The 26,227-nt window shown below is 39.1% G+C and overlaps 2 protein-coding genes across 4 annotated transcripts; both read left to right on the top strand.

The window, feature by feature from the left end:
• The first annotated feature begins 300 nt into the window (after positions 1–300).
• On the top strand, positions 301–2,224 carry RpL26 (ribosomal protein L26). The gene is made up of 4 exons (XM_065485289.1): positions 301–439; positions 801–980; positions 1,223–1,363; positions 2,016–2,224. Exons 2-4 carry the CDS (start codon positions 813–815, stop codon positions 2,169–2,171), a joined length of 465 nt encoding a protein of 154 aa, XP_065341361.1. The 5' UTR covers positions 301–439; positions 801–812; the 3' UTR covers positions 2,172–2,224.
• A 561-nt stretch (positions 2,225–2,785) lies between these two features.
• LOC135939085 (AT-rich interactive domain-containing protein 5B-like) lies at positions 2,786–24,295 on the top strand. Of its 3 annotated transcripts, none has more exons than XM_065483266.1 (9): positions 2,786–2,918; positions 3,104–3,364; positions 12,950–13,088; positions 13,462–13,710; positions 13,773–13,864; positions 14,346–14,529; positions 14,591–14,814; positions 21,015–21,539; positions 22,131–24,295. In XM_065483266.1, exons 1-9 carry the CDS (start codon positions 2,898–2,900, stop codon positions 22,557–22,559), a joined length of 2,124 nt encoding a protein of 707 aa, XP_065339338.1. In that variant the 5' UTR covers positions 2,786–2,897; the 3' UTR covers positions 22,560–24,295. The 3 variants fall into 3 exon arrangements, with proteins under 3 accessions (XP_065339338.1, XP_065339337.1, XP_065339336.1); XM_065483265.1 differs by having other exon boundaries at positions 13,773–13,882; positions 22,134–24,295; XM_065483264.1 differs by having other exon boundaries at positions 13,773–13,882.
• The last annotated feature ends 1,932 nt before the right edge of the window (positions 24,296–26,227 follow it).

The raw sequence follows: 26,227 nt of genomic DNA, 5'->3' as shown, positions 1-26,227 counted from the left end.
AGACAAAGAACGTGTAATTACCGTAATTATAGTATTTATTTTTGCATAATATAATAATATTATGTATAATATATTTGCATTGGGAAGAATCCAAAACAAAATTTTAACACACATTAGTCATCTCAGTGTGTTCTGTGTTATCTTTATTAAAGTTTATTCATGTAATCAGCTCCAGCTCGTACAAAATGAGAACATAGAAAATTAATTCGATAAATAAATTGTGGATAAGATTTTGCCGCAAAGAATTACGCGCGCATCTTCCCTCCCAATGTCGTGAGATTTAGAAGCGTGCAGTGCCCGCCCGCTAGTCGTCTACTATGCTCAATGCTGCCACCCTGCGGTGGATGCTGGAGGTAGTAAACAAACGACGAACGTAGAACGCACGACGCAGGCGTAGGTTTTTCTTTACGGAATCTGGTTTCGTGGAGCTGCCTGAAAGGTATGTTGACGTTCCAAAAATCCATCTAAATCGGGAACAAATACTGAAAAATCAGCATAAGTACCGTCTGAAAATGTCTCTGCAGTAAATTTCACGTCCAATCTGAATCGTCATTTGTGTTCATCGCCTTAGATGGCTTTAAATTTTTATTCGAAAAAACTTCCCATGTGATTTAAAAATGCCGACATAGCGTGGTTGTTGTTATCAGAATTTGTAAACCTATAACAAAATTGTTGGAATATTCTTCAAAACGAGCCTTTTTCCAATTAAAACGTCCTCTAGCTTCTTCCTTAAATGCAGAGTTTTCTAATCTAAGTGTTTGTTTACTTCGAGTGAAGCTCATGTTTTCATTCTTTTACAGACTGCGTCCACAATGAAGTTGAACAAATATGTGTCTGCGTCTAGAAGACAAAACAGAAAGAGGCACTTCACCGCCCCTTCGCACGTGCGGAGGCGACTCATGTCCTCGCCGTTGTCCAAAGAACTGAGGTCCAAGTACAACGTCAAGACCATGCCCATTAGAAAGGACGACGAAGTCCAGGTACTTGAATCTTTCAGTCCTAGCCTTTTCACATCTTTCTCGTGATGACATAAACCATTCACTGATTGTGCAGATGAGGTGGTCTAGGGCCCGGCCTGGGGCGGGGTTTTCCTGTCTTGGACCGGCGTCCAGACCGAATCCGAACCTGTTCATGCAGAAAACTTAGGCTCTGATTATGATTTTACCACCCCAGATCTTGTGTTTGTTCGTAGATTTCTGCTAAACAGTTTTTTTCTGAACAGGTTGTGCGTGGTCACTACAAGGGACAGCAGGTTGGAAAGGTGGTGCAGGTGTACCGCAAGAAATTTGTTGTCCACATTGAAAGGATTCAGCGCGAGAAGGCCAACGGTGCCAGCACCTACGTCGGCATCCACCCCTCCAAGGTATTTTTATGTCCGATCGTTTTTTAAAAAAATTGTCCGATTGGGTACAAATTGTTTTCTTCTTGAAACCAAAATTTGCTCCAACGTAAAAACTTGCAAATTGATCGTGATTTTAGAGAAGACGCTAAGTTCAATCAATTTTATTTTTTTGGATTAATTTCCAGCCATGACAGATACAGCTGCTTGTCCTTTAAACAAAAGCCCAGCTGAATTATGTAGTATTTTTATTTCTTATTTTTTGCCCTTAATTATTAGTCCATAATTAAATAAATTAGTCATTTCAATTGCTTTAGTGGCTTTTTTAATGTTTTGTATAATAGATAAATTTAAATTTATTATTAGGAATTGGATAAGATATTATTTGGAATTTAGGGAATGTTACAATCGCTCTAGACTTACATTTTTTTTTTAATTTGGGAAAAATCCGTGATCTGACTTTTTCTCAAAATCTCCACTCATCATTTTGAATAGCTCAAGATGAATTTAATTAACAATATTGTTTGATGCGATTTATATTTCAAATTTACACCAGAAGAAAGCGATAGACATGTACCAGCCGGCATTACTTTTAGATGTTGCACTATATGCACGATTTGAATTAACATAACAATAAATCGCCGTATTAATTAATTTTAAATCTTGCGTTTTTCAGGTGGTTATCGTTAAGTTGAAGATGGACAAGGACAGGAAGAAAATTATTGAACGTAGAGCTGAGGGCCGCGCAAAGGCTAAGGGTTTGGAAAAGGGCAAGTACAGTGAGGAGAGCGCTGCTGCGGCGACCACTGGCACTGCCATGGAAACGTCGTAATTTTCCTTATTCTTTGTATCATCTTAAAAAAATAAAAAATAAAAAAATGATAACATTGTTTTCATCAATCTCCTGTTATGTCGTGTAAGTTGTCCAGAGTGGCGAAAATTTGGAAAAATTGTGGTAGGAAGAGAAAGCTAATTATCATTATGGAATATTTAAGTCAGATCAGTTATTTAGGTATCAAAAGTCTATCATACCTTAATTATTATTAGAAGGAACAGGCAGGGAGTCTCAGAGTTATGTTATAGTTAACTGAGTTAACTTAATCATGATATAGTTTAATAAAATAATATTCACTCCAGGCCCTTCAATGTGGCGGTTCTTCCATTCTAATCTATGCTATTAAGTAATAGCTTTTGACAAACCAAAATTAAACAATGGTTTGCTCATTGTTCATTATTATTGTTTTTGGGATTTATTGTAACTGACTTGTATATAAAAGCATAAAACAACTTTTTGCCAGCAGCCCAGCATTAGTGATAGTGACACGGACGCAGAACAGAGGTAGGAATATCCCTTACTACTTCAGCAATAAAAGTTCGGTCAACTGCCAGCAGGTAGTGCTCCAAAAAGCCTTCTCATCTAGCAGTCGCAGCCGTGTCCCCCTCTAGCGGGTATATACGATCTACACCACGTGACGTCATAATTGGTGTATTACAAAGTGAACCGATGTGCGATTCAAACGTGTGTTTCGGACTGCTCTAATTCAAATCGCGTTTAAAAATGGACAACGCCGCTGTTCAGGTGAGAATTTTGGCGAATGCATTCGTGAACATAGTAGCAATGCGGAAAAAATTTGTTGGCGTCTAAATTTCATGTCTGTTGTGCATTTTTAATGTTCAAAATATTCGACCGCATGCATTTATGTATGAAATGCATACAAAATAATTTAAAATTAATTTAATAAATTTTTAAAATAATTGTTGCAGTTGGTCGGTGAACCGTGCCACCGTCACGGCGCGTATACCTTCTTCAAGGCATTTCAATTCGTGGACAAGTGCGGCCAGAAGAGGACAATATCGATTAGTGAATTTTTCTTCGTCAAAATATGGAACGATTCAGACCTTGTGAGCATCGGCGAGCTGCAGTTGTTGTGGCAAGACAAAAATAGTGATCAAATTCTCTCCAGCCTAAGGCTCTATTTCCTGCCCGAAAATACCCCCGAGGGCAGAAACGACGAGCACGGAGAGGTGAGTCACGTTTAAATTTAAAGAATTATGGAAAACTCGATGCGGATTAATTAATTTTTAATTTAACGTATTTATGTGACAATCATCGACGGAACCGATTTCGGAGATTTTAATTGTGACGTCACACGCCCGCGCCGGATTGGCTCCGGCGCACCCCCACCACCCCTTTCGTGCGAATTGCCGCCGCTAACTTTGCATAAATTGCACAGAGCTAGAGATTGAATTTTTTCCTCTTCCCTCGTTCCCTCTCGGTTCACGGCAAATAATATTTAAACCGCGCTCATTGTGCACACATGATGCTATTTATTATTATCTTATCTATCACGTTGAAACGACCAATTTCTTTCTCTCCCCGACGCGTTTGCCTTTTTATTATTTGCGCGAGTTTCGGGCCGAAACGGCAGCAGAGCGCGACCTTGTGCACAAAGCAAGTGAAATTCCCTCTCAAATGGCGGCTCCGAAATATATATAATCATTCCCCGACACTCGTGTCAACGCGCGTTTAGAAAGCATGCGCTTTACGCAAAAACGCTAATTTTTTTACGATAAAAAATTAATTTATTAAAACCATAATATTTTTTTTGTTGAAAAATTTCAATCCCCGGTTTCCCCATGCGTTCCATATATTACGCAAGTTTTCCATTTGAAAAATATTTAATTGCGTAACAATTTAATTTGTCTCTTATGAGTTTTTCAAAATTGGCATTTCAGCGCGTTTTCTATTTTCCTCGAATTTGTTGTATTGTTGAATAATATTTTCCGTATTGGAATAAAACAATATCTTGGATAACATTAACACAATAATTATTTTTGATTAACAAACAAACAAACAAACTCCCCTCCGTCTAAAAATAATTTCCTCCAACGTGAGAATTATAAACAAATTTTTTCCATTTCTTTCTTTCTCTTTGTAGCCGCAAATGAGAATTAAATATATAGGTATAGCATTTCTCTGTCTCACTCTGTCGGATTATTATGCGCTTCGCGAAGAAAAACAGGTTAACCTTGGCGTCAGGCAGCGTTAGCCGTGAACAAAATCGAAACAATTTCAAATAGCAAATTAATAATAAATAAATTTCGAAATGAGGCGTCACACGTGGGAGGCAGGCAGTCATTTTTCTTTTTAATAAATTTGGACGGGTTTTCCGGCGTTTCGAGTTCAACGGCAGTACAGGCTGGACGACGGAGGGGTTGTTGCAGTGGAGGGGGTGAACCTCTTTCTTCTCTTCTGCTTATTTTACACACTCGTTGGCAGGGGTGCAATCGGAGAAACATTTTTCTTTCTTTCTCTCTCTCTTGCTTTGGCTGCTTTTTTGCTCAATACAAAACCAGTTTCGCTTTGAACACACTCATTCTCACCGCCATTACCTTATTCGTTTCAAATTCTGCGCGTTTAAATTAATTCCTAACTGTCTCGGAATTAATTTTTTAAATTTGCAGAATATTAAATTAAAATTTCCTTCCCACAAATTGTATTTAAAATTTTCGAATTGCAGCAAATTTAATTATAGAATTGCCCCCCCTTCTTTCCTACAAATTTCCTTTGAAATTAAAAAAAAATGCAGCAAATGTTATCAAACTGTTAATTTAATTTTCGGCACTGTACCGATAAAAATTATCATGCCAAACGTCGTGAATAACAGGAAGTGAACGCCCTGTATTTTTTCTCTCCCCAGGGCCTAGGCCATTGTGTAATACATTTCGGTGTTTGATTTCGCGGCTTGGAACGAAATTAAAGTAAACAGGTGCGGAGAGTATTGATTTTAATTTGTTATCGCGCGCGTCAAACTGCTCGTACTCTTTCACAAACACACAAGCCAAGTAGTGAGACGTGTCGCTTTCCCAGTCGTGGTTTCGCTGAAGAAATTAAACGAGAGAGGAAGAAATTCTCAAAATTAATACCGTGTTTCGATAAAACGATTGCGCCATAAAGAAAAACGTGACTCTCGCTATCTCATTTGATAACTTTGAAAGCACTAATTTTCCCATTCATTAAGCATCGTTTTTGACTGATAACAAGATTTAATTCTCCATTGTTTTACAAATTAAAATTAATTTATAAAAAATAAATAAATTCGCCCACTGAAAACGGTCCTAAGTGCCTTATTTATTTTCAAGGGCATTAGAAAAAAACTGTTGTTCCCTGAAATGTTGCTTAAAAATTAGCAAAAGACTGTTAAGATAATTATTACCTAGAGTGTTTTTTTATTAATAGTCCGTTTGAATTTAGCCGGATTGTGCGGGACGAAGCAAATCGCGCAGTAATTGAGATAATAATCAATAATATGTGCATGTAGACGACGGCTGAGCCCTCTCTCGCGCTCCTTCCATTTCGTTTGCGGCACCGAACTCAAATTAAAGAGCCCTCTTCCTCCGCCCCGCAAACGTTCTCTCTTCTACTAACGACTTTTCCCTTGCAGCACGAAATTTCACTTTAATTTACTCGTAAAAATAATAATTATTCAGTTTGAATTAAAATCGATTTTATTACACTCGCTGAGGACGAATCGAACATTATTTGCAGGTTCAGCGAGACTTGGTCATTGTAATGTGTATTTGTGCAGAAAATATTCAGCCGCGAGTCAAGGCCACCGTTTCTCTCTGCGACTCGTCACTCTCCCCATTCTCGCACAACCGTTCTTTCTTCCTTTTCTTTGCTCGCGTCAAAAAAAGAAAGAAATAAAACGCAAATCAGATCGTTCTGAATGATACATCATTCTAGCAAACAACAATTTATTTTACTTTATAAGGATTGAAAAAATTGTTTTGAATTCGAAATAAAAAATATATTTTTATTAACTTAAATTAGAATTGCACTAAAAATGTTTCCATCATTAAGCTTGAATGCGAATTTTCGCCTCAAAGTAATGTATAAAATAGAAACAAACCAGAAACTTAATTCTTAAGATGTAAAATAATACGAAATTTAAATATAATATTACTATAAATGAATGATAATAATTATTACTATGCCTGCAAATTTTTTCAAATTCTGTCGAATTCCCTGGCTTTGCAATCTTGGGAAAAGTTTTTAATTCATCTAAATATTTAATTAATAATTAATCATATTATTAATATTTCCGGTTTTTTCTTAAAATAGCAGGTTGAAATTTAAAAAGTTTTTTTAAGTGAATAATTTTTTTTTTCAAAATCTAAATCATTAGAAAAAATTGTTTTTGAACTTCTCGGAATGCAATGAATCAGATCTTCCGTGACTGTGAATTTTCGTTAGCATTATTTGGAAGTTGCGCTGGAAGAGCCGAAGGGATGGATCTATTTATTTCGGGGGTAATGCGGGCGGGGGATGCGGAGGCAGAGGCGGGGGAACGAGCAAGCGAGCGCTGCTTTCCCCCTGCTTGGACGACGTGCGCTAGCTCGTTGCAAAGGTGTTCCGCTGGAGAATCGGAAAGAACGCGTAAATTGAAATTATCATCTCTCGCTGCTCCATGCACGGTGCATGCTTCCAATTCGATTGGCCAACTTTGCCTTTTTCCTTCTCTCTGGCTTATTATTTTATTTGCTTTTCGCCAGCTCCAATTTATCGATTTTTCCCTCCACGGCGGATGACGCTCGTAGCATTTGTTATTTCCACTTCCTCCTCTAATTGTTATTAAATAAAAATTTAATTACGAAATTCAAATGTTTAAAAAAACTTGTGCAGAGCTATTTAATAATTAATTTTGTTTTTAATTCATTTTAATTAAAAAATTGGATTTTGGTAATTTAATCGTGCAGCCAAGGAATAAAAGGAATAAAAGAACGCATCAGGTGACGTCACTGGCGTGTTTTCCGTGAAAGGAAATCGCTTGAAATTTAATCAATGCTCGTGCGCAAAATGAAACGAGGATTCCTTCCCCCTCCTGAAATAAATCTAAATTATTCCTACCATTTTGGTAAAAGTATGAAAGTTTGTAGAGAACCGGAATGATATATAATATTTAATCTAATCTCTGACGAAACTTTGACACAATGTAAACTTAAAATATTTACCTACAATTCGTAATCAACTCGTATTTAATTTTTCTTTCGCGCTAACAGGCCAGAAAAATATTTTAAATGGCAGGAGAATTAAGCCGCGTTGGCTTGAATATTATACGCATTTCTAGAGGGAGCGAAGGTCAGTCAGACAATGTAATAGTTGAAAAAGGTCCGTTTTTGCTTTACTGATTCGACTATACCTGCTGCTTGAGCGCGAGGGAAGAGAGCATAGAGAGAGAGAGAGAGAGAGAGAGAGAGAGAGAGAGAGAGAGAGAGAGAGAGAGAGAGAGAGAGAGAGAGAGAGAGAGAGAGAGAGAGAAGAGTCAGCTTTTTTGTGTTCTCTCTTTCGCTCTCTGGGGGGAAAAAGAAAAATCGTGTGTGAGCGCACGTTGTGCAGTGCAGCTCAGCTGAGATTTCGAATTTCAGTTTGCCCTGCTGACGTTTTCCCAATTTAATAAACTAAAATAGGAATGCACGCTGCCACTCGAGTATTGATTTTAAAGTCGTGCCAATGCTCGCCGCCCGCTCTGCTCTGTCACTCTCTCACTGCTTGCTCAAATTTGTCCAATTCACCGAAAATGATCTGAAATTCAATAAATTTGAAATTGAAATTTTCTATTAATTTTATTTGAAGTGTTTGTAGAATATTTTTATTAAGTATTTTTTACAAATTAAATTGTGAAAATACTTATACTTAAATCCAGGCCGAACATTTTGTCTCTTGACGCTTGTATTGTTAACGGAGAGACGCTGTACATTCATTGTATTTAAAAAAAAAAAAAATAGTGAAAAAATGTCTTTTCAAACAATTGCTCAAGGCGACAAGAGCGACCCGGGTATTATTATTGCTGCGTTCCGGCGATTTGTCCAGACGCTTGAAAAGGCATTATTGGGGTTTGAGCTTGCACTTGCATAGGACACATCAGGAAGAGCAAGGCGGTATTAGAAGAGAGGTTACCTCGTCTTGCCCGCTCCTTCCTGCCTCACGCCCCGAATTTCATTGTTCTATTCGCTAAATAAATTTGCAACGTCTTATAAATTAATTATACCCATTCTTAAAATATTTTAAATTTCAACCACCACCCATACGGATTTCTGATCGTTGGAGAAACACGTTTTATCGATTTTAATTATATTTGTTCGCTTTTAAGAGGAAATTCAATCCTCTAAATTGTAAAAAATTAAATAATATTTATTTTAACATTGCCTTCAAATTAAATTACGTCATTCAACAAGTAATTATTAAAATTTATATATAAAAATAAAAAAAATATCAAACGAACCAACTGATTAAAAGCAAACAAGCAAGAGAAATCAGTTTGATTGGGATGTGATGCACACGAAAATGCAGGCGTTAGCTTAATTGGCACCGAATAAATTTGTCCGGCGGTGCCGAGTGTGCTTTCGGCGTGCTCTCTCTCTCTCTCTCTCTCTCGCTGGGGTTTCGAGGATAAAATGGAAGAAGGGGAAGCGAGCTGAACTGAACACACAGCCTCTATGTGCACGGCCGGGTGTGTGTGTATCGAGGGTCCCCGCCCGTATTTCTCTTCCATTCAGCTGCTAAACGCTAAATTGCTCCTCCAGCAGCTCTCCCTCGAATTTTCCCTCCGAAGGAGCAAAAAATCTCCGGATTGTCTCGTTTTAAATATCGCCTCCACGAGTGAAAAATCGCAATCTGCTCGGACGAAATTTAATATTATGTGCAGAAACCTTGTGTCACGCCTCGCTGACTGCACTTCTCCTTTTATTTATTTATTTTTTTTTATCCAGCCGCAGGGTCAATTATTCCAGTTTTGTCTATTTAGGACTTTGACAGACGCCATTTTTAATTTATTTTTATTATATTGTAAGAAATATTTTTTTTTAATTGAATTAGTTTTTAATCGACGTAAAGCAATCAAATTAAACGGTGGATTGGAAACGTTTAAAACTTGTCGCAGAGCAGATCGACTCGCGTAAAAATTTCTCATCGGATTTTTATCCTTTTTCACAAGAACTGGTTTTCCTGGTTTATTTCTGTTGTCGCACTGCTCTGCAGTGGCGCTGTAAAGGAAACTTCAGATTAGAAAACTCGAGCTCGAAATCTGAAAAAATAAATATAAATGATAAAATTATTGCTATAATGTTCTCTCAGAAAGGAAACGTATGCTTTCCTCAGTCGAATCAATATAAAAACTCGTTTTTATCGCCTCTCAACGTTTGAATTCTATTTTGTTTATTTGCAAAACAAGATTACGCATTATTTGCGATGATTAATGAGAATTTTTAGAATTATTAAAGAGAAATAAACCTTTTTTTCTCAAATATAAACTGACACGCTAAAATAATTTGTTATTACTTATGGATTGGACTTTAGTAAAAAATCAAATCTTTTTTCTGCTACGATTATTTATGATTACTATTTTTAGCCTCAATGGAAAAATATTTATGTTTCTAAATTCAGCCGTGCTTGTATACCGTAAGACATGCAGCTGTGGAAAATATTGTTTTCGTGTGCCAAAGTGGCGGAATTCTTTTTTGTCAATTACACAGAGAAAACAGGGCGCTGCACGGTCTGGAATCCTTTCGGCTTTCGGTGCACCAAGGAAGTTAAACAGACAGGTACATCAGGAATGTTGAATTGTAAACATTTTCTTCGCTCGCCGCGATTATCACAAATGCACGTGTCAGCAAAAGAGGCCAATTTCAACCGTCGACTAATTAGCGGAAATACGATGAAAATAAAATAATACGATTTAAAGAAAAATACCACTTAAAAATACTTTTCTCGGCATTTATCGGCTCAAATTTAAGGAAAACGTACATTTCGATTGGAATTTTTATTTTGAGCTGTTTTGAAATAGTTATAAAAGTAAAATTTAAAATATTTATTATTTGTTGCTATAAATAAAAAAATTAAAACGAACCAATCTTTGTAATTAATTATAATTAATTAGGGTGGCTGGTGTTTCTCGGAAATTTTAGAAATAATTGAAAATTTTCCTGCTAGTCTACTCTTTGGAAAGGCAAAAAATGGAGGGGGAGCGAGATTGTGCCGCAGTTTGGCAGGTTGAATTCAGCCGCTGTTGTCGGTCGGGGCTCCGTAATGGCGCGCTCTCGACTTCAAAGACAACTCGAGCCAAAGGACCAACTCGTGCTCACAAGCAAATCCGAAATTCGCCCTTGATTAGCACGAAACTTTACCGCAACCGTGCAAAATTCAGCTTCAATAATAATTTTTAATTAAATTTAAAAATAGATTTTTAACGATGAGTGCACCGTGAAATTTGCTGCTCAAGTGATTTATTTTCGCCGACCTCGCGCGACACTTTCTGCTGCAAGAGCATTTCTCTGTGTGTGAGGATAAAAAGTTGTTTCGCGAGAATGGGAAATCGATTTTGTCGTCCGACTCAAATCACGTGCTCTTCGGTCCGCTCTGATTAAAATTTTGCGCACAACTAACCTGCTCCCCTTTTCCCGTAATATGTTTCGCCCTTGAAAAAATATTATTAGAAAAAACTCAATGTGAAAGTCGAAAATTTATTGCAAAAGAATTTGGAAAGAGACAATTAAATATTTCATTTAAGGAGAGGAAAGAAATGACGCAACGAACAATTGAGCCGGCGGTCGATGAAGCAACAAATTTTGTGCACGGTGGTTTGGATGCGAGTCAGAGAAACTCACACAAGTGCAAAACAGACGTCAGCGCGTCTTCCAAAATTAAACCTTCCTGCTTCCACCGTGGCGCTCAGCAACACTAATAATTATCACGGCTCGCTTGAATTATCTCACTTAATCGTAAATTTGTCGATAGCCGATTTAAGCAGGAAAAAATAGGTCAAAACAAACCCTTTTATTCGAGAATTTGGCACTCTGCCAGCATTCGGAAAAGCAAAATAAACATCGAATCTGAACAAAATTTTAATTCATGGACCATATAAAATTTTTTAAAAATTACAACACAATTTTATTTTGAGGGCCTGGGAATTTTATATCTTTCTTTATTTTTAGCTCTTGTTTTTCTCGTCAGCAGATAATTAGATTCGTTTGTTGATTTCATTCCTTGCTCGTTTCATTTCTGCAGAAAAAAGTAATGGTTAACGCACGTTGGCCGCCTTTCCCCCGCTGCAAGTAATATCATTTACATTCCCTCTTACTTCTTTTAATATTTATTTTGCCCCTCTTCTCGCGCATTATTTTCAGCTTGGCTCGCCGCGCCGAGCTCCCACTTCCTGTCACTCTCCGTCTATTAATTTCTTCCAACATCAAAATCGTTTAAAAACGCTTTCGGCCGATTAATATTATTTGTCTCTTGGAAGTAGAATGACTTTAACGAGATAACTCGGTTCTGATTTCGGCGGCACATTTTCGACCTTTTTCTCCCAGGGAAACAATAGCGGTGAATATTGCGTGAAAAAAATGGAGAAGCGAGAGAAAGAGAGAATGAGAACGGCTTCCAATAAAATCCGCCAGGCTACACTACAATCTAGATTTGATCGCAGCGAGAATGTCAATGAGCCTAGCGATATTAATAATGCCATAAATCGCTGTTATCTTTCTTGCATTAAAAATTTTGCAATCTTTGTTTGAATTGAGCTATTGGACTGTAAAATATTGGCTTGCTTTTAAATTTGATTTCTTAATTCTTTAATTCAAATCATTTAACTCCCGAAATTTTTATGAGATGAGTAATTTATGTTTATAAATTATACTGGTGAATTTAAGACGGCCGAGTATATTTTCTTTTTTTCAGTTTAAGACACCAGATGTACACGATCTGAACGTTTCAAGTTTTGATCTTCATTTAAAATCGTCTTAAACCATACTTGGTGCCCAAAACTGTATGATTCCGCCAGAAACAGTCTTAAATCGCTTGTTAAAATTGATAAAACACCTTAAATACTTGGAAAATAGTGTTATGTTGCTGCATTTCAGATAAAAAAATTAAATATAGTTAGGGTATTTTTAAAGCAGCGTTTTGAATTTTGTGTGTTCTAGAAAAAGAAAAATATCAAAATGTTGGAGCCGTTTATAGCTTCCAAAGAAAAATTCGTGAATATGAAACGGTAATTGGACTTTTACAGTCTAGTTTTACAATTTGGTTTGCGTTGCAATTAGGAGGAGATTGTTTTGACGCTGAGTTTGACCATTCAAATTTATTGTCTATAAAATAATGATTCAAGTATTTTGTATCGCCGAAAAAAATCGGAAATTGCGAGTGAAAAGTGAAACCATTAAAATTAGACCTCCTATTAGCTCTGTTCAGAAGCTGAAATCAATCATAAATAATGATTTGCAAACGGTGCAAACTGAAAAAATGCAAAATATTGAATAGAAAATCGGGGAAAAGAACAGTAAATGGGTAAACTACATTTTAAAACTTATTTCATACCCGTATAAAGACAGTCGTGATTTTCCCGGAAAAATGTTTCGTAAATTTAATCACAATTTTGAAAATGCGTCAGATGTAATTTTCATCAAAAAGCTTTTGGAGCAAATTTAATTTTATTTGTTCAATTGCTTTACGATTGTCTTTATTCATGCATTGAAAAGTTAAACTGGCTATAAAGAAATTAAACAGCAGCCTCTGGCAAAATTTTAAAATCGTCAACTTCCTTTTGTTTCCAGGATGAAGTGATGGCTATCACAGAAAAAGTTGTGCTCAAAGCGGACGACCTGATCTCGTGGATAATCGGCGGCAGCGTCGATTGGCGTTGGGGACACCGGCCGCGCGGCCCCAAAATAAAAAAGGAAAATGCCGATCCAGGTAAAAACTCTAAATTATTCAACAACTGTGATTAATTGAAACGAACTTCATCCGTGTTGTTGAAAATCGTATTTATTTTGTTCCTATTCCCGCGCCTATATACAAATAAAAAAATCATCCAATACTTTTATCGACAAAAATACAAAAAAATAAACTCTGCATATTTCTTTAAAAGCCAAGACTGGTCCCAACAACAGCCACAAATTGATTTTTTTTTTAGATAAAAGCCAAGATACAAATATATTTAATTGGTTGTAAGAAAATTTATAAATTGAATGTTTTGCCATGATTTATAACGCTTCTGTGAGGCCGAAATATGTCTTTTAAATTATTCAACTCGAGACACAAACAACCATCCGCATTAATTTTGCAGAGATAAAGAAAGAGCCGAGCGATTTCCGCACACAGAACGTGGTGGTGATGAGCTTTCCCCGCTACTGCCGCTACCGCAGCGTGGTGAAGCGCATCGAGGGCGAGGAGAAGGAGGCGCCGCGACACGCAGCGCTTACCGCCGCCCTCGGAGGACTGCCCGACGCCCAAGCGGACACCGTCGTTCTCTTCTGCAGGGACAACTTCGACTACCCCGAACTCGAGACACACGAACTCCTCTGCAACCACTTAGGTGCGCTCAATTCATGGATTTAATTTAAAAAGCGGGAATGAATCTTGATTTTGGTTTTGCAGCACCCAAATTCGCCGGAAGGCCGAGAAAGAAGAAGAGACGAAACGCATCGCCAGGATCAGAGTCCAATGAGAGTGAAGGCTCGTCGTATTCGGTAGAATCAATTGGAAAAGTAATTGTATTTCTGAAGCCGTTAATGCATGTTTAAAGTCGGGGCTTGACTTCTTTTTCGGAAATAACCACCCTCTTCTAGAGTTGTTTTAGAAAAAAAAATAAAAAAATAAAAACCAATTTTATAATTGTTAAAGAGAAATTAAAATATTTAATATTTTGGTATTTTTGAAAAACTTTGTTTGCCCCTGACTTGCATGATTTCGGTAATTTTCTTTCCCAGAAAATACCAGCCATAGTGGCCCGTGGTAATAACCTAAAGAACCAGTTTGCGAACCCTGTAACTGACTAGACAATCTTTTAATTTAATTTTTTTGTATATGATTTATTTAGTCCTTAAATTTGAGGTTATTTGTATAGCATGATTTTTAAATATTTTAAAAATATATCGCTAATAGGAAATTTTGATATTTAGAGATTCTTTCAGATTAAATTAGAGTGATATTAAAATAAAATTGTCTCAGGTAAAGCGACTGGGGTTGAAGCAGCCAACAAACAACAGACCTGGCGCTCCAAGCATCAGAAAGAGAGGTCCAGTGCGGAAGTCACCGTCCAAACAAGAGGCCGATTTCCTGCAGGGCCTCTACGCGCACATGGTCCAAGTGAAGCAGCCCATCGACAAAGTGCCCAGCCTGGGTTTCAAGCAGCGTAAGACAAAACAACTACTAATGCATATCACATGAAATTAATAAAATCGAACCATTTGCAGTGGATTTGTACGCCTTCTACATGAAAGTGAGAGAACTGGGCGGCTACAAGAACGTGACCTCAAAGCGCATGTGGAAGCGAGTCTATGACGAACTTGGTGGCAGCCAGTCAAACACAAGTGCGGCCACCTGCACCCGCAAGCACTACGAAAGACTCCTGCTCGAGTATGAGAACAAACTCATCAAGGACAGCGTAACGCCTAAGAAGAGAGGCAGGAAGCCCAAGGTATGTCTTGACTTTTGGGATCAAATTTCTCTCTTAGCTGCCTCCTGCAGTGGTTTGATTTTTGACAGTTGTTATGAGTGAAAACTTTCATCTGTGACCTTTAATATAAAGTTGAAATTGTTCAGCTTGTAATATCCCAAAGTTATTTTTGCAAGTATAAAATAATTTTTGTAATAAATAATAGAATGGATAGGTGATTAAGGTAATTAGAAGAAACCAATGAGAAACCAGACTCAATACTTGAGCAATGATTAATGAACATCCGTCACGACCAGATGTATAAAAATAACACAACTTGGTCAGCCAGAAGAAAATCATTTATCTTGGAAATGTGAAAGACTGAGAAAATGTCGATCAACAAGTTCCCAATGTGCAACCTTAAAGAAGGATATTTCTTTAGGACGGCGGTCATATATCCATACAATAGTGCTAACCGTTTTCGCCTTTTGTATTTTTAAAGTATAAATTCAAACACAGACCGCCTGTTAATTTCAAAGAACTGAATTTGACACGCGCATCTGGTTGTTTGTGTAAAATTCGAAAGAAAATGCTTTTCTTGTTTTTCTTTGCAGCAGCATGAGGATAATGGCCATTTTGGTGCATACAAAATCATATGAAATCATGAACAAAACTTGGTTCATTGGTTAATTTTCCGTTTTAAGGTTCTAAATGAGATTCCAGATTTTTAATTAGATTGCTTTTATTATTTTTTTTTAAATTTAAACTCATCAAATTTTTGCATCAGTATGGTATTCTTCTTATTATGCATATTAGTTAAATATGCTTGATACCTTAAAATTTTTGTATTGGGAATCAACTAAATCAAAATTTTTAAACCTACTTTTTAAATGTAACCTATTTCAAAATAGCCCAATTTAATATAATAATTTTACAAAATTGCTGGGAATGCCACTTTGACTTACATTTAGAATTTATTGGAGATTTATGCTACTTTGTTGATATGACCAACTAAAAAAATAATAAATAAAACCACACTGACTTTTGCTTAATTTATGCTCAGATAAAATTGTGCGTGGACTTTTTATCTCTTGACTTTGATAAATTGATAATTACGCTGATAAGTTAACTTTCAAGTCCCAGCCTATAAATATTTCTTTACAGAATGGTGACTTGAATCTTAACAACCATACATCATTTGAATATGAATTTCAGTTTAGTTTTTATTATCATCACATCGCTCAGACACTATTATGATGCTCTGTTTCAGTTGTGGTAAATTTATTTAATATGATAAATTTTGATGCAGTGGCATAGAACTCTGAAAACGTTGGTGGATGCTTAAAAATCGAATTTTTAAATCAGAAGTTGATTAAATGTTATATATATGGGGGTCTAAATGAGAGTATGACCTTCCATATAAAAAAGGAGTTTATTGGCGGAGTAGGATGGCTGCGTGTCGCTGACTCGGCCCTGGTTCGTCTTCTGGTTCGTCTTCTTCAGATCTTGTCAGCCTATGGTTGGTGAATGATTGTCGCCGAATCTTCTCTCGCCTTTTATTTAAAATCTAACAATGTGTTGATTGTTGAAAATGAATGTTGAGCGCCGAGCCAATCACGGTGCCCCTACATACGCCCCTTGCTATGACTGGAAGTCAGGGTTGGAGCGAAAAGGTACATTTCTTCTTTGACCTCGTGAAATAGCGATGCTCCACCCGTGGTTGTTCTTGACCAGCAGGAATAGGCTCTTCAGGCTTCTTGGTCCTCTCAGCGGCTGGCTCGTCTTGTTCAACTGGTATAAACGCTGGTTTAAGCCTATCAATAGAAACTCGTGTCTTCTTTGCGCCAAACTCGATAACAAATGTCTTCTCACTGCGTTCGAGTACTCTGTGTGGTCCAGTATAGGGCGTTTGAAGTGGCTTTCGGACGAAATCAGTCCTCAAATAAACAAAAGGGCAAGTAGCCAAATCTTGATAAACGAAAACTTTTTGCTCTCCGTGTGCTTTTACTGGTGCAGGGCGAAGTTTCGCCATGCGTTTCTGGTGCTCACGTGCAAAATCTGGTGCACTGAGCGGCAAATCTTGTGTCGGAGCGAAAAATTCACCAGGGATGCGAAGTGGCTCACCATATAGCACCTCTGCTGCGGAAGCTTGAAGAACTTCTTTGAACTGCGTGCGCAGTCCGAGCAGCACCATTGGTAGCACCTCGGTCCAAGAATCGGCATCATGGCACATGAGTGCTGTCTTAAGGGTGCGGTGAAGTCGCTCAACCAGTCCATTGCACTGGGGATGATATGCTGTTGTTCTAGTCAGGTGAATGCCAAAGCTGGAAGCGAAAATTTTGAAAATTTCGGATTCAAACTGGCGACCTTGATCGGTGACGATGGTTTGTGGGCAGCCGTAACGGGGAATCCACTCGTTGTAAATGGTCCGCACCACGGTTTCCGCTGTCATGTTCTCCAGGGGAATGCACTCCATCCAACGGCTGAATCGGTCGACAATGGTCAGCATGTAGCGGTAACCTTTGCTTTGAGGCAAAATGACGAGGTCGACGTGCAGGACAGCAAAACGCTGCGTTGGCAGGTTGAAACTGGAGTGTGGCGCCGAGACATGGCGCGTTATTTTCGACCGCTGGCATGAGTGGCAAGTGCGGGTCCAATCGCCCACATCTTTCTGCATTCTCGGCCAGACAAATCGTGATGAAAATAATTGCTTTGTGGCTTTTATCCCTGGATGGCTTAGATTGTGTAGCTTTACAAAGGCTTTTTGCCTGAATGCTTTTGTGAGAAATGGTCGTGGATTTTGTTGAGACACGTCACAATATATTTCGCAGTCCGTGCCTGGAATGGTAACTTTCTCCAACCTGAGGCTGGAGCCTTTCTTGAGTAGCGCCTTCAGCTCCTCATCTTCTTCTTGTGATTTCGCCAGCGCAGGGAAGTCCAGTGGATGCTGTTCTACCGCTTCTATCTCTACTCGTGACAGTGTATCAGCGACAACGTTAAGGAGTCCGTTGATATGTCGAATGTCGGTCGTAAATTGGGAGATAAAATCAAGATGTCGATATTGACGAGGGGAGCAATTGTCTCTGTTGAGTTTGAAGGCGTGTGTTATTGGTTCATGATCGGTGAAAATGACAAAACTTCGCGCTTCTATCATGTGACGAAAATATTTCAATGACTCGTAAATCGCAAGTAGCTCGCGGTCATAAGGCGAATATTTCTTTTGGCAAGGGGTGAGCTTTTTGGAATAGAATGCTAAGGGTTGCCACTCACCATCAACCAGCTGTTGAAGCGCTGCGCCCATCGCAAAATCAGAAGCATCAGTGACAACTGCAAGAGGTTTGTCGTCAAAGGGATGAGCGAGGAGCGTGCACTGGGCCAAAGTGTCTTTGCACTGCTGAAAAGCTGCTTCTGTTTCAGCAGACCATTTCAGGGGCTCATTTTTGTGTTTCTTCGTCTTGCCAGCGAGCATTGCGTGGAGCGGAGCTTGATCTTGCGCAGCAGTCTTCAGGAACCGATGATAAAAATTTAGCATGCCGAGAAAACTTCTCAATTGACCGCAAGTCTCGGGTTTGGGGAACTTGGAAATGGCATCTACGCGTTCATTGCGCGGTTTGGTTCCTTCTGCAGTGATTTTGTATCCCAAAAAGTCAATTTCAGCGACTCCTAGCTCGCATTTGGCGATGTTCAGTAGGATTCCGTGATCGCTGAGTCTCTTGAAAAGCGTGCGGAGATGTGCCTTATGCTCTTCTTCGTCCTTCGAGGCGATCAGGATGTCGTCCAGGTAGGGAAAACAAAATTCGAGACCTTGGGTGATCTCGTCGAGCAGGCGTTGACATGTTTGAGCAGCATTGCGAAGTCCAAACGGCATGAAAATAAATTCAAATAAACCGAATGGAGTGCAAATTGCAGTTTTAGGCACGTCATCTGGGTTAACAGGGATCTGATTGTATGCTTTAACTAAATCGAGCTTGGAGAAAATTTTGCAGCCCGACAAGTTATAAGCAAAATCTTGGATGTGGCGCAAAGGATACATATCTGGGACAGTTCGAGCATTAATCGCTCTGTAGTCGCCACAGGGGCGCCAAGAATTGTCTTTTTTAGGGACAAGGTGGAGAGCCGAGGCATAAGAGCTGTCGGAGCGTCGGATAACACCACTCGCTACCAGAGCCTCGAACTCTGCTTTAGCCGCTTTCAGTCGTTGAGGGTCGAGACGGCGCGGCTTCGCACGAATTGGCGGTCCCTCAGTCAGTCTAATGTAATGCTGAGTCTTGTGCTTCACCTCTCTTTGCACGCCAGAAGGTCGAAACAAATCTGGAAACTCCTGCAAAATTGCTTGGTAGGAGGAAATATTGCTTTGTAGTGCTTTCACACTGGTCTGCGTAGGACTTGAATCAGCCCTGCCGCAGATGGAGAGGTTGGTTGTCCCGTCGATGAGGCTTCGCCGTCGAACATCCACCAGCAGATTGTAGTGGGCAAGGAAGTCTATACCAATAATTGGTTTTGTGACATCAGCAATTACAAAGTTCCAGGAGAAATCACGCCTCAGTCCAAAATTCAGAGTCATGGAAATAAGGCCAAAAGTATTTATTTGAGTGCCGTTCGCAGCAAAAAGCTTGTAATCAGTTTGAGTGCGACGGCCAGCAACTAATGATCGAGGAAAAACGCAAAGGTCAGCGCCTGTATCGATCAAAAATTGTACTTTTGAGTTTTTATCAGTTATAAAGAGTCGGCCTGTGACCTCTTGGCAGGAGCTGTCGGCCACTAAACCCTGCCGTTGGAGTTTGACTTGTTGGTCGAGTTAGGGGAGGCAGCTTTAGGAGTGTAAGAGCATGGTTTTTCGCATTTGTAGGCTTGCTCTTTGAATCTGCGATGATAGTAGCAATAGTCATCAGATTCCCGATTGTTGCGAGAACGAGAGCGGTCATAACGATTCCTCCAGTTTCCCCGATACTGACCTTGCGGCCGAGAAGACCGCTGGTTAGTCTCCAGAACTTCAAGTCTACGAGACAGTTCAGCAATGGGGTCGGAGGGAGAGGAGGTGGCGGCGCATACCTGACTGGAGCGTTGCATCTTCACAACATCAAACACGCTATCGGCAATCACAGTCAGTTCCTCCAGAGCCATGGTAGGATGAGGTGCGAGGCAAGTCTGCACTGCGGCGGGCAGTTTGTCCGCCCAGAGGGTGCGCATCATTTTGTCCGGAACATTGGCGCCGGCGAGGGAACGAAGATGGCGCAGGAGCTGTGAGGGGGTACGATCACCCAACTCAGCAGTAGAGAGCAGCTCGCGCAGCTTCTTCTCGTCAGTCAATGAAAACCGAGCAATTACCTTCTTTTTAAACTCCTCATAGTTGGTACGCAGAGCATCGTCGTCGAGGATGTCGGTGAGCTCGCGCACAGCCGCCTGGTCGAGGCTTCTCACCACGTAGTGGTACCTCGTTGTCGGCGCCGTGATGTTCGCGATGTGAAAGTTGCTCTCGGCGTTGCGGAACCAGTAGTCAGGGTTATCCTTCCAGAATGAAGGTAGCTGGCATACAATTCGATGAACTGCACCATCACCCTGAGCGTTGTTCTGAGCCATTGTTGGGAAGAATTTTCAGTCGGCGAATTATTCAAAATCTTGCACGACGAATTTCCTTTATTGGGCCGTGTTCGTGTCTTCAGTCGGTGGTCACCAGAATTATATGGGGGTCTAAATGAGAGTATGACCTTCCATATAAAAAAGGAGTTTATTGGCGGAGTAGGATGGCTGCGTGTCGCTGACTCGGCCCTGGTTCGTCTTCTGGTTCGTCTTCTTCAGATCTTGTCAGCCTATGGTTGGTGAATGATTGTCGCCGAATCTTCTCTCGCCTTTTATTTAAAATCTAACAATGTGTTGATTGTTGAAAATGAATGTTGAGCGCCGAGCCAATCACGGTGCCCCTACATATAATTATAATATTAAAAGGTTGACTTGAATAAATCAAAGATCATTTTTAATTTTGGATTTAAGGCCGGAAAATCATTAATTTAATAATTTCTTTTATTTTTCTTGCTAACAAACAAATAATGTAGCTTCATTCTTGTTACTTGGAAACATTTATTAAAAAATGCAAAAAAATATTTAATTTTGTGGTGTGTCAACTGAAGAGCCTAGAACAAATATAAACAAAATATATTCACCTTCAGTTGAAACTTTCTTCATCTGTGTCCTTTAATAGATAAAACGTAGGATAAAACTAAAAAAGAAAATTTTTGTTTCAGGAGTATAATAACCTGATGCAGAAGCTGGCGAGCGACGCGAAGGCGGGCTCGATGTGTCCGCCACTGAGTCCGGGCCGTCGCAAGTCGTGCGGCGAAGAATCGCCAGCCATGAAGAGGCGCAAGCTGGAGATTCTGGCCAAGGGCGGACTGGACATCCGGCCCGTGGCGGCCGCGCCACCGCCCATCATGCCTGAGGCGGTGCTGCTGCAGCCACAGAAACTGTCGAGCGAGGTGTCGATCACGGTGACGCCGGACGTGTCGCACATGCTGTCCGAGCGGGCGTCCTCGGCGCTGTCGTACAAGCCACCGATGCAGCGCTTGGTGCCCAACGTCAGCATGTTCAGCATGACAGGACGCGTCTACGACAACCCCAAGGTCTTCGACCGCAACGACGACCGGCCAGATGGCGGCGTGCTTGACCTCACCATCAAGCCGGTGGCCAAGCAGCCCGTCGCCGCGCACCGTAACCAACACTACCCCAACGTCTCCATCCTCCCGCAGAATGGACACCACGCGCCCTCAAAGGTGAATTTAATTGCATTCTTATTCTGGAACTACCCAATTTGATGTAGTTGGCAAAGTTATGGAGCATCAAAGATCCTGATGGGAATTTAAACATTAAAAAATCGTAAATTAGATCACATTTCAAAATACGTTAAGTATTTTTTTCTGCGTTTAACAACTAAAAATCACAAAGCCCTAGGACAAACACTTATGAGAAAATTCAAGTTTTTTTCGGAATGTCTGAAATGACCCACCGATTGATTTTATTGGATTAATTTTTTTATTCAATAGCGTAAAATTATTTTTTTTAAAAAAAAGGCGTTTCCTTCACTAATATTCCCTTTGACATTTTTGAAATTTTGTCCATAAACGTTACTAATATCAACATTTTAGGTTTAGCTCTGAACAAATTCCTCTTCTTTATTAATATTTTGTCAAAAATAATCTGAATATTACTTCATTTAAAAAAAGGAATACATCTAGAATTCGCAACCCTAATTATTACCAATTACTGGAAATAAGCTCTCAGAAATTTACAGTTTTAATTCTAAAATAGTTATTTATTTCAGTTTGGACTAGGAATATATAAATTAATCCCTATTTAACGTCCAGCAGGCGAAAAAGACTGAAAAAAGCGGCTCAAGCCTGGAAATCACATTGGTTCCTGCGGCAACTGCGTCAGGTTCGGTGGCCGCCCCGCCGACAGGCAAGGTGAACGGCAGTCGGGGCCACCCTGGCCGGCCAAGCAAGGGCGAAGCGTGCGGGGGCGGCGGACAGGGCCAAATGGCCGCAACGCCGTTCAACCCAATGCTGCCGTTCAACCCCGATTTCTACTACAATGCGGCGCTGTCGCAGATGCTGAGCCAGGGCAGCTTCGGTCTGCCGGGCCAGGGCCAAAACGAGCTGTACAAGAGCCTAATGCAGGCGCACCACCTGCCCGGCCTGCTCGCCTGCTTCAACCAGGTTCAAAGCTTCCCTGGCCTGCCCAGGGACGGATCTACCTCCATCACGCCCCTTCCGCGCTCATCTTCCAAGCAGTAGTCACTCATTCCTCCTCTTCTTTATATTTTCCCCTGTCGGACGAAACAACACACTAAAACACAAACACACAAATGCCATCTCGGTCTCAGGGATTGTGTCCGCAGTTTGTCCTCTTCCTACAATCAACGCTCAATCGGAACCTAGAGGTTTCTTATTTTTTTTATATGTTTGAAGAAAGATTATTGACAGAAATCATTGGAAAGTTCGGAGCTGTTAATAGATAGTGCCACTGTTGATTTACAATTTTACAGCGCATTTATGGTGTTAATATAATTTATTGATGAGCTGGAAACCAAAATCAGTCCAGTCGATCACTGTAGAAACCTGTAAAAATTTGTTCTCTATTGATATTGACAAAAACCAGATTATTTGCCATATCAAATTCCGAATCATTCCAATCAGTCAATTTTACCATTTTACTGTTGGGAAAACCCAAATTGTTGCTACACACTTTGTTTCATTGTTAGTTACAAACTTATTGAAATTAAAAGTTAAAAATCGCAGTGCAAAATACCAAAAATTGTAAATTAACGGTGAAGTCATCAGTCGACATCTACAAACACTAAGAAACTTGCCCAACTGGCTAATTTAGTGCAGTAAATCCAATATGTAATAAACTGTTGTCAATTCTGCCTTGAGACGATTATTTAATTCAAATTTTTGTATTATTTAAAATGTGGCTCCAACGCCTAAAAAATTGTATCCTGAATCATATTATTGTCTTATGTTTATTTTCCACATCGAAAGGATATTGGGTTGAGGCTTGGAATGAGCCTTAATAAGTTTATGATTATATTGTTTAGCGGAAGGTGGCGCAGACTCAAGCGTCAGAAAAGGGTATTTGCTTAAAGAGTACAACTGTCAATTCCAGTCCCCTACAAATACGAACTAACTAATTAACTGCGTTTGCTGATTATTTTTGACTTGCTAGAGGTACCTGGATTTGGTTTCACCATATATAAATTTGCGTAGCTAGTAATAGTGGAAGGTGACTCTTTCTGTGATATTTGATTTGATGGCCAATAATAATTAATAAATAACCTTACTCGTTGATTAAATGTTACGGCCTTACATGTTGAAACAGTTTGCTAGCAGTGTGAATCAGTTAAAATTTAATTCCTCTTCACTACCTACATAGACAGCGATTTTGATTTTTTTGTACATAGACTGAAACTCTGCGTTTTTTTATTTGTGTTCAGTTTATTTTTTTTCTTGGATGAATGCTTTGTGCCAAAACGAGTGCAAAACTGCCTAAAATCGGAGCGGATTTTCATCAGTCCGACATTATATACATTCTATATAAACATATATTTCCATTTCAGTGTTCAATGATCTCTTTGTAAAGGTGAACGTGAATGAACAAACAAGCACACAATACTGCCACATACATATGTATAATTAACTCTTAAGCCAGTTGCAATTAAATCTCGGGTGAATGGTGTCTCTGGGTGACGAACGAACGAAAGACATTATTTTCTCCTGTAAATACCAAGGTGAATTTATAGTGTATATCGAAATTAAAAAATGTATGCAGGCGTCAAATAGAAAAAAACACTGTTCTTTTGCACTAATCTGAATGTGTTGCAGCAAACTAATCGACAAAAATCTGCATGTGTGTAGTAAAAATTGCAAGTGGGAGCAGACATAAAAAGCAAAGAATGTGACCTGTAAAATAAATTTCTATACTTTTATAATGAAATAAAATTCAATAAAACTGTCCATTTGCATTTGAAAAACGGCGTGTCTTATATTTTTACCATCATTGATCATTGCCTTATTTTTATAGTACTTTTGGAATTTTTTAATATTAACTTGTGCATTATGGGTGTTCAGATTTTGATGATTTTTTTGTTGATTTTTCCCAAGAACGTAAAGCCCGCCTGAAAACTTCAGATCAAAATTAAAAAAGTGCCCACTTCACAGGAGTTCAGAGTTTGCGATTTTTGAAAAGGGTGATTTTTTTGGCGAGTTAAACCTTTTGCTAGGATAGAATAAAATCAAATAATTTTTGTCTAAAATATTATACTATGACCAACAACTTACCCCCAAGTTCAATGTCACAAAAATATTGTCTAATTTTAAAAATAATTCTGGATATCAATAGGAATAAACACTTCGAATTTTCAAATAGCCAAAATGTTCCTCATTTATTAGGAACAATAGCACATAAAAATATTGTGATACATTTTCCTCTTTTCGAAATAATTACATTTAAAGTTTAAAAAACGAATAATTTCAACCCCGTCAAACAGGGTGACATGCAATGCGAGTAGTTTCGCCTGGGTTTAAGTGATTATCACATGATCAATTATAAATAATCAGAACATTTTTGATGAGTTTGGAACCCTTCCCCCAGGGGCCCTCGGAAGCTAGTTTTGGTGGTTAATTCGACCTAACTAAAACTAAGTGTTATTGGAGTTGATTAATGTGTTTTTAACCATTAGAAGCTTGGATCAAGCGTACAATTTTGTGTATTTTAATGCCTTGTCCATAGTTTAAATTTGTAATCCTGTTTGGCATGGCTTCAATAGTTTTTTTATGGGGAGAAAAATCCTTAGAAATTTATTTTCCATTTTGAATTTATTTATTTATTGGTGTATTCTGTAATCAAATAAACCCTTGTGGGTAAAATTAGAATTTAACCTTTATTATATTAAATTAAAAACATATTGAATTAAACAAATTAGTTTTAATGCGAATATGTTTGACGCTTACTCGGTCCTGATTTGATTATTCCAACAAGCAACTTAAATCACTATTTTTAAGTAATAAAATTATAGAAGCGTAACAGTGAATTTTTTTACAATTTTCATAAATTAGTTCATAATTCGTTATATCGTGAGAGATATTTCGTTGCCAAGCCTGAAGTTCTTCTAATTTTTATTTAGTCAAACATTTTTTCGTGCCATTTGGCCAAGGACAAGTGCATAATAAAAGAGAACTACACACTGCCTGCTATCTTCTCTTCTGCTGGCAAGGAGTCACGTGTGCGTTTTCGGCGGCAATCGCGTCCACCAAGTGTGGGTGGGGGTGGGGGCAGCCCAGGTAGGTATGCGCCTGCCTCCCCTCCCCGCCTGAAGACCTGTCGATGGCCTGCCGCTCCATACGTCCGTCTTTTTCCTTTGACTGAATTTTTTGTCGGTTATACCCATAGTCGCACTCGAAATAACCACAAGAGCTGCGCGGTTGCCAAGCGGCAGGCATTGTTCGCGCGACACTCATCTCTTTTCGACAAAACCTGATCCTGCCCTGGGCTCAACAGCCTCCGTCAATATGTAGTCAATATTAACCACACGCACCTCACTCCCCAGTTTTTCTTTTTTCGGTTTTGGGAAACTACTTAACATTCGAAAGATGGTTTTTTTTTAAATTTAATCAAAAAACTTCAATACTTGATGTGCATATAATTTTTACAAGTACCGCGTCGTTGCTCTGTCTCGTTCAACGTTTTGCTACAAAAAGCAATCAGTTATTGCTGTTCTTACCATCCAGCTTCATCTGCTTTAATTAATAATCGAATCGGCAATCGTCTCGATTAGTTAGGAACACCAGAGGAATAGCTAGCTTCAAATTTTTAATTTTACTGGTAAGGGGTAGCTGTTTTGAATGGGTCGATCATGTGGTTTGATTTTAATCTCATATTGGAATCCCTTCAAGCACCTGGTTAT

The sequence above is a fragment of the Cloeon dipterum genome, chromosome 3 (genome assembly GCF_949628265.1).
Source record: "Cloeon dipterum chromosome 3, ieCloDipt1.1, whole genome shotgun sequence".
Taxonomy (NCBI): domain Eukaryota; kingdom Metazoa; phylum Arthropoda; class Insecta; order Ephemeroptera; family Baetidae; genus Cloeon; species Cloeon dipterum.
Note: the sequence above shows the minus strand (reverse complement) of the source record. Positions and strands in the feature narration are given on the sequence as shown.

Excerpts from the sequence above, each read along its gene's own strand:
- RpL26 (XM_065485289.1), top strand. The coding sequence starts at position 813 with ATGAAGTTGAACAAATATGTGTCTGCGTCTAGAAGACAAAACAGAAAG. Across the intron at positions 981-1,222 it reads GAAAGGACGACGAAGTCCAG|GTTGTGCGTGGTCACTACAA; the intron begins GTACTTGAATCT and ends TTTTCTGAACAG. Across the intron at positions 1,364-2,015 it reads TCGGCATCCACCCCTCCAAG|GTGGTTATCGTTAAGTTGAA; the intron begins GTATTTTTATGT and ends TGCGTTTTTCAG.
- LOC135939085 (XM_065483264.1), top strand. The coding sequence starts at position 2,898 with ATGGACAACGCCGCTGTTCAG. Across the intron at positions 3,365-12,949 it reads GAAACGACGAGCACGGAGAG|GATGAAGTGATGGCTATCAC; the intron begins GTGAGTCACGTT and ends TTTTGTTTCCAG. Across the intron at positions 14,530-14,590 it reads CAGCCTGGGTTTCAAGCAGC|TGGATTTGTACGCCTTCTAC; the intron begins GTAAGACAAAAC and ends AACCATTTGCAG.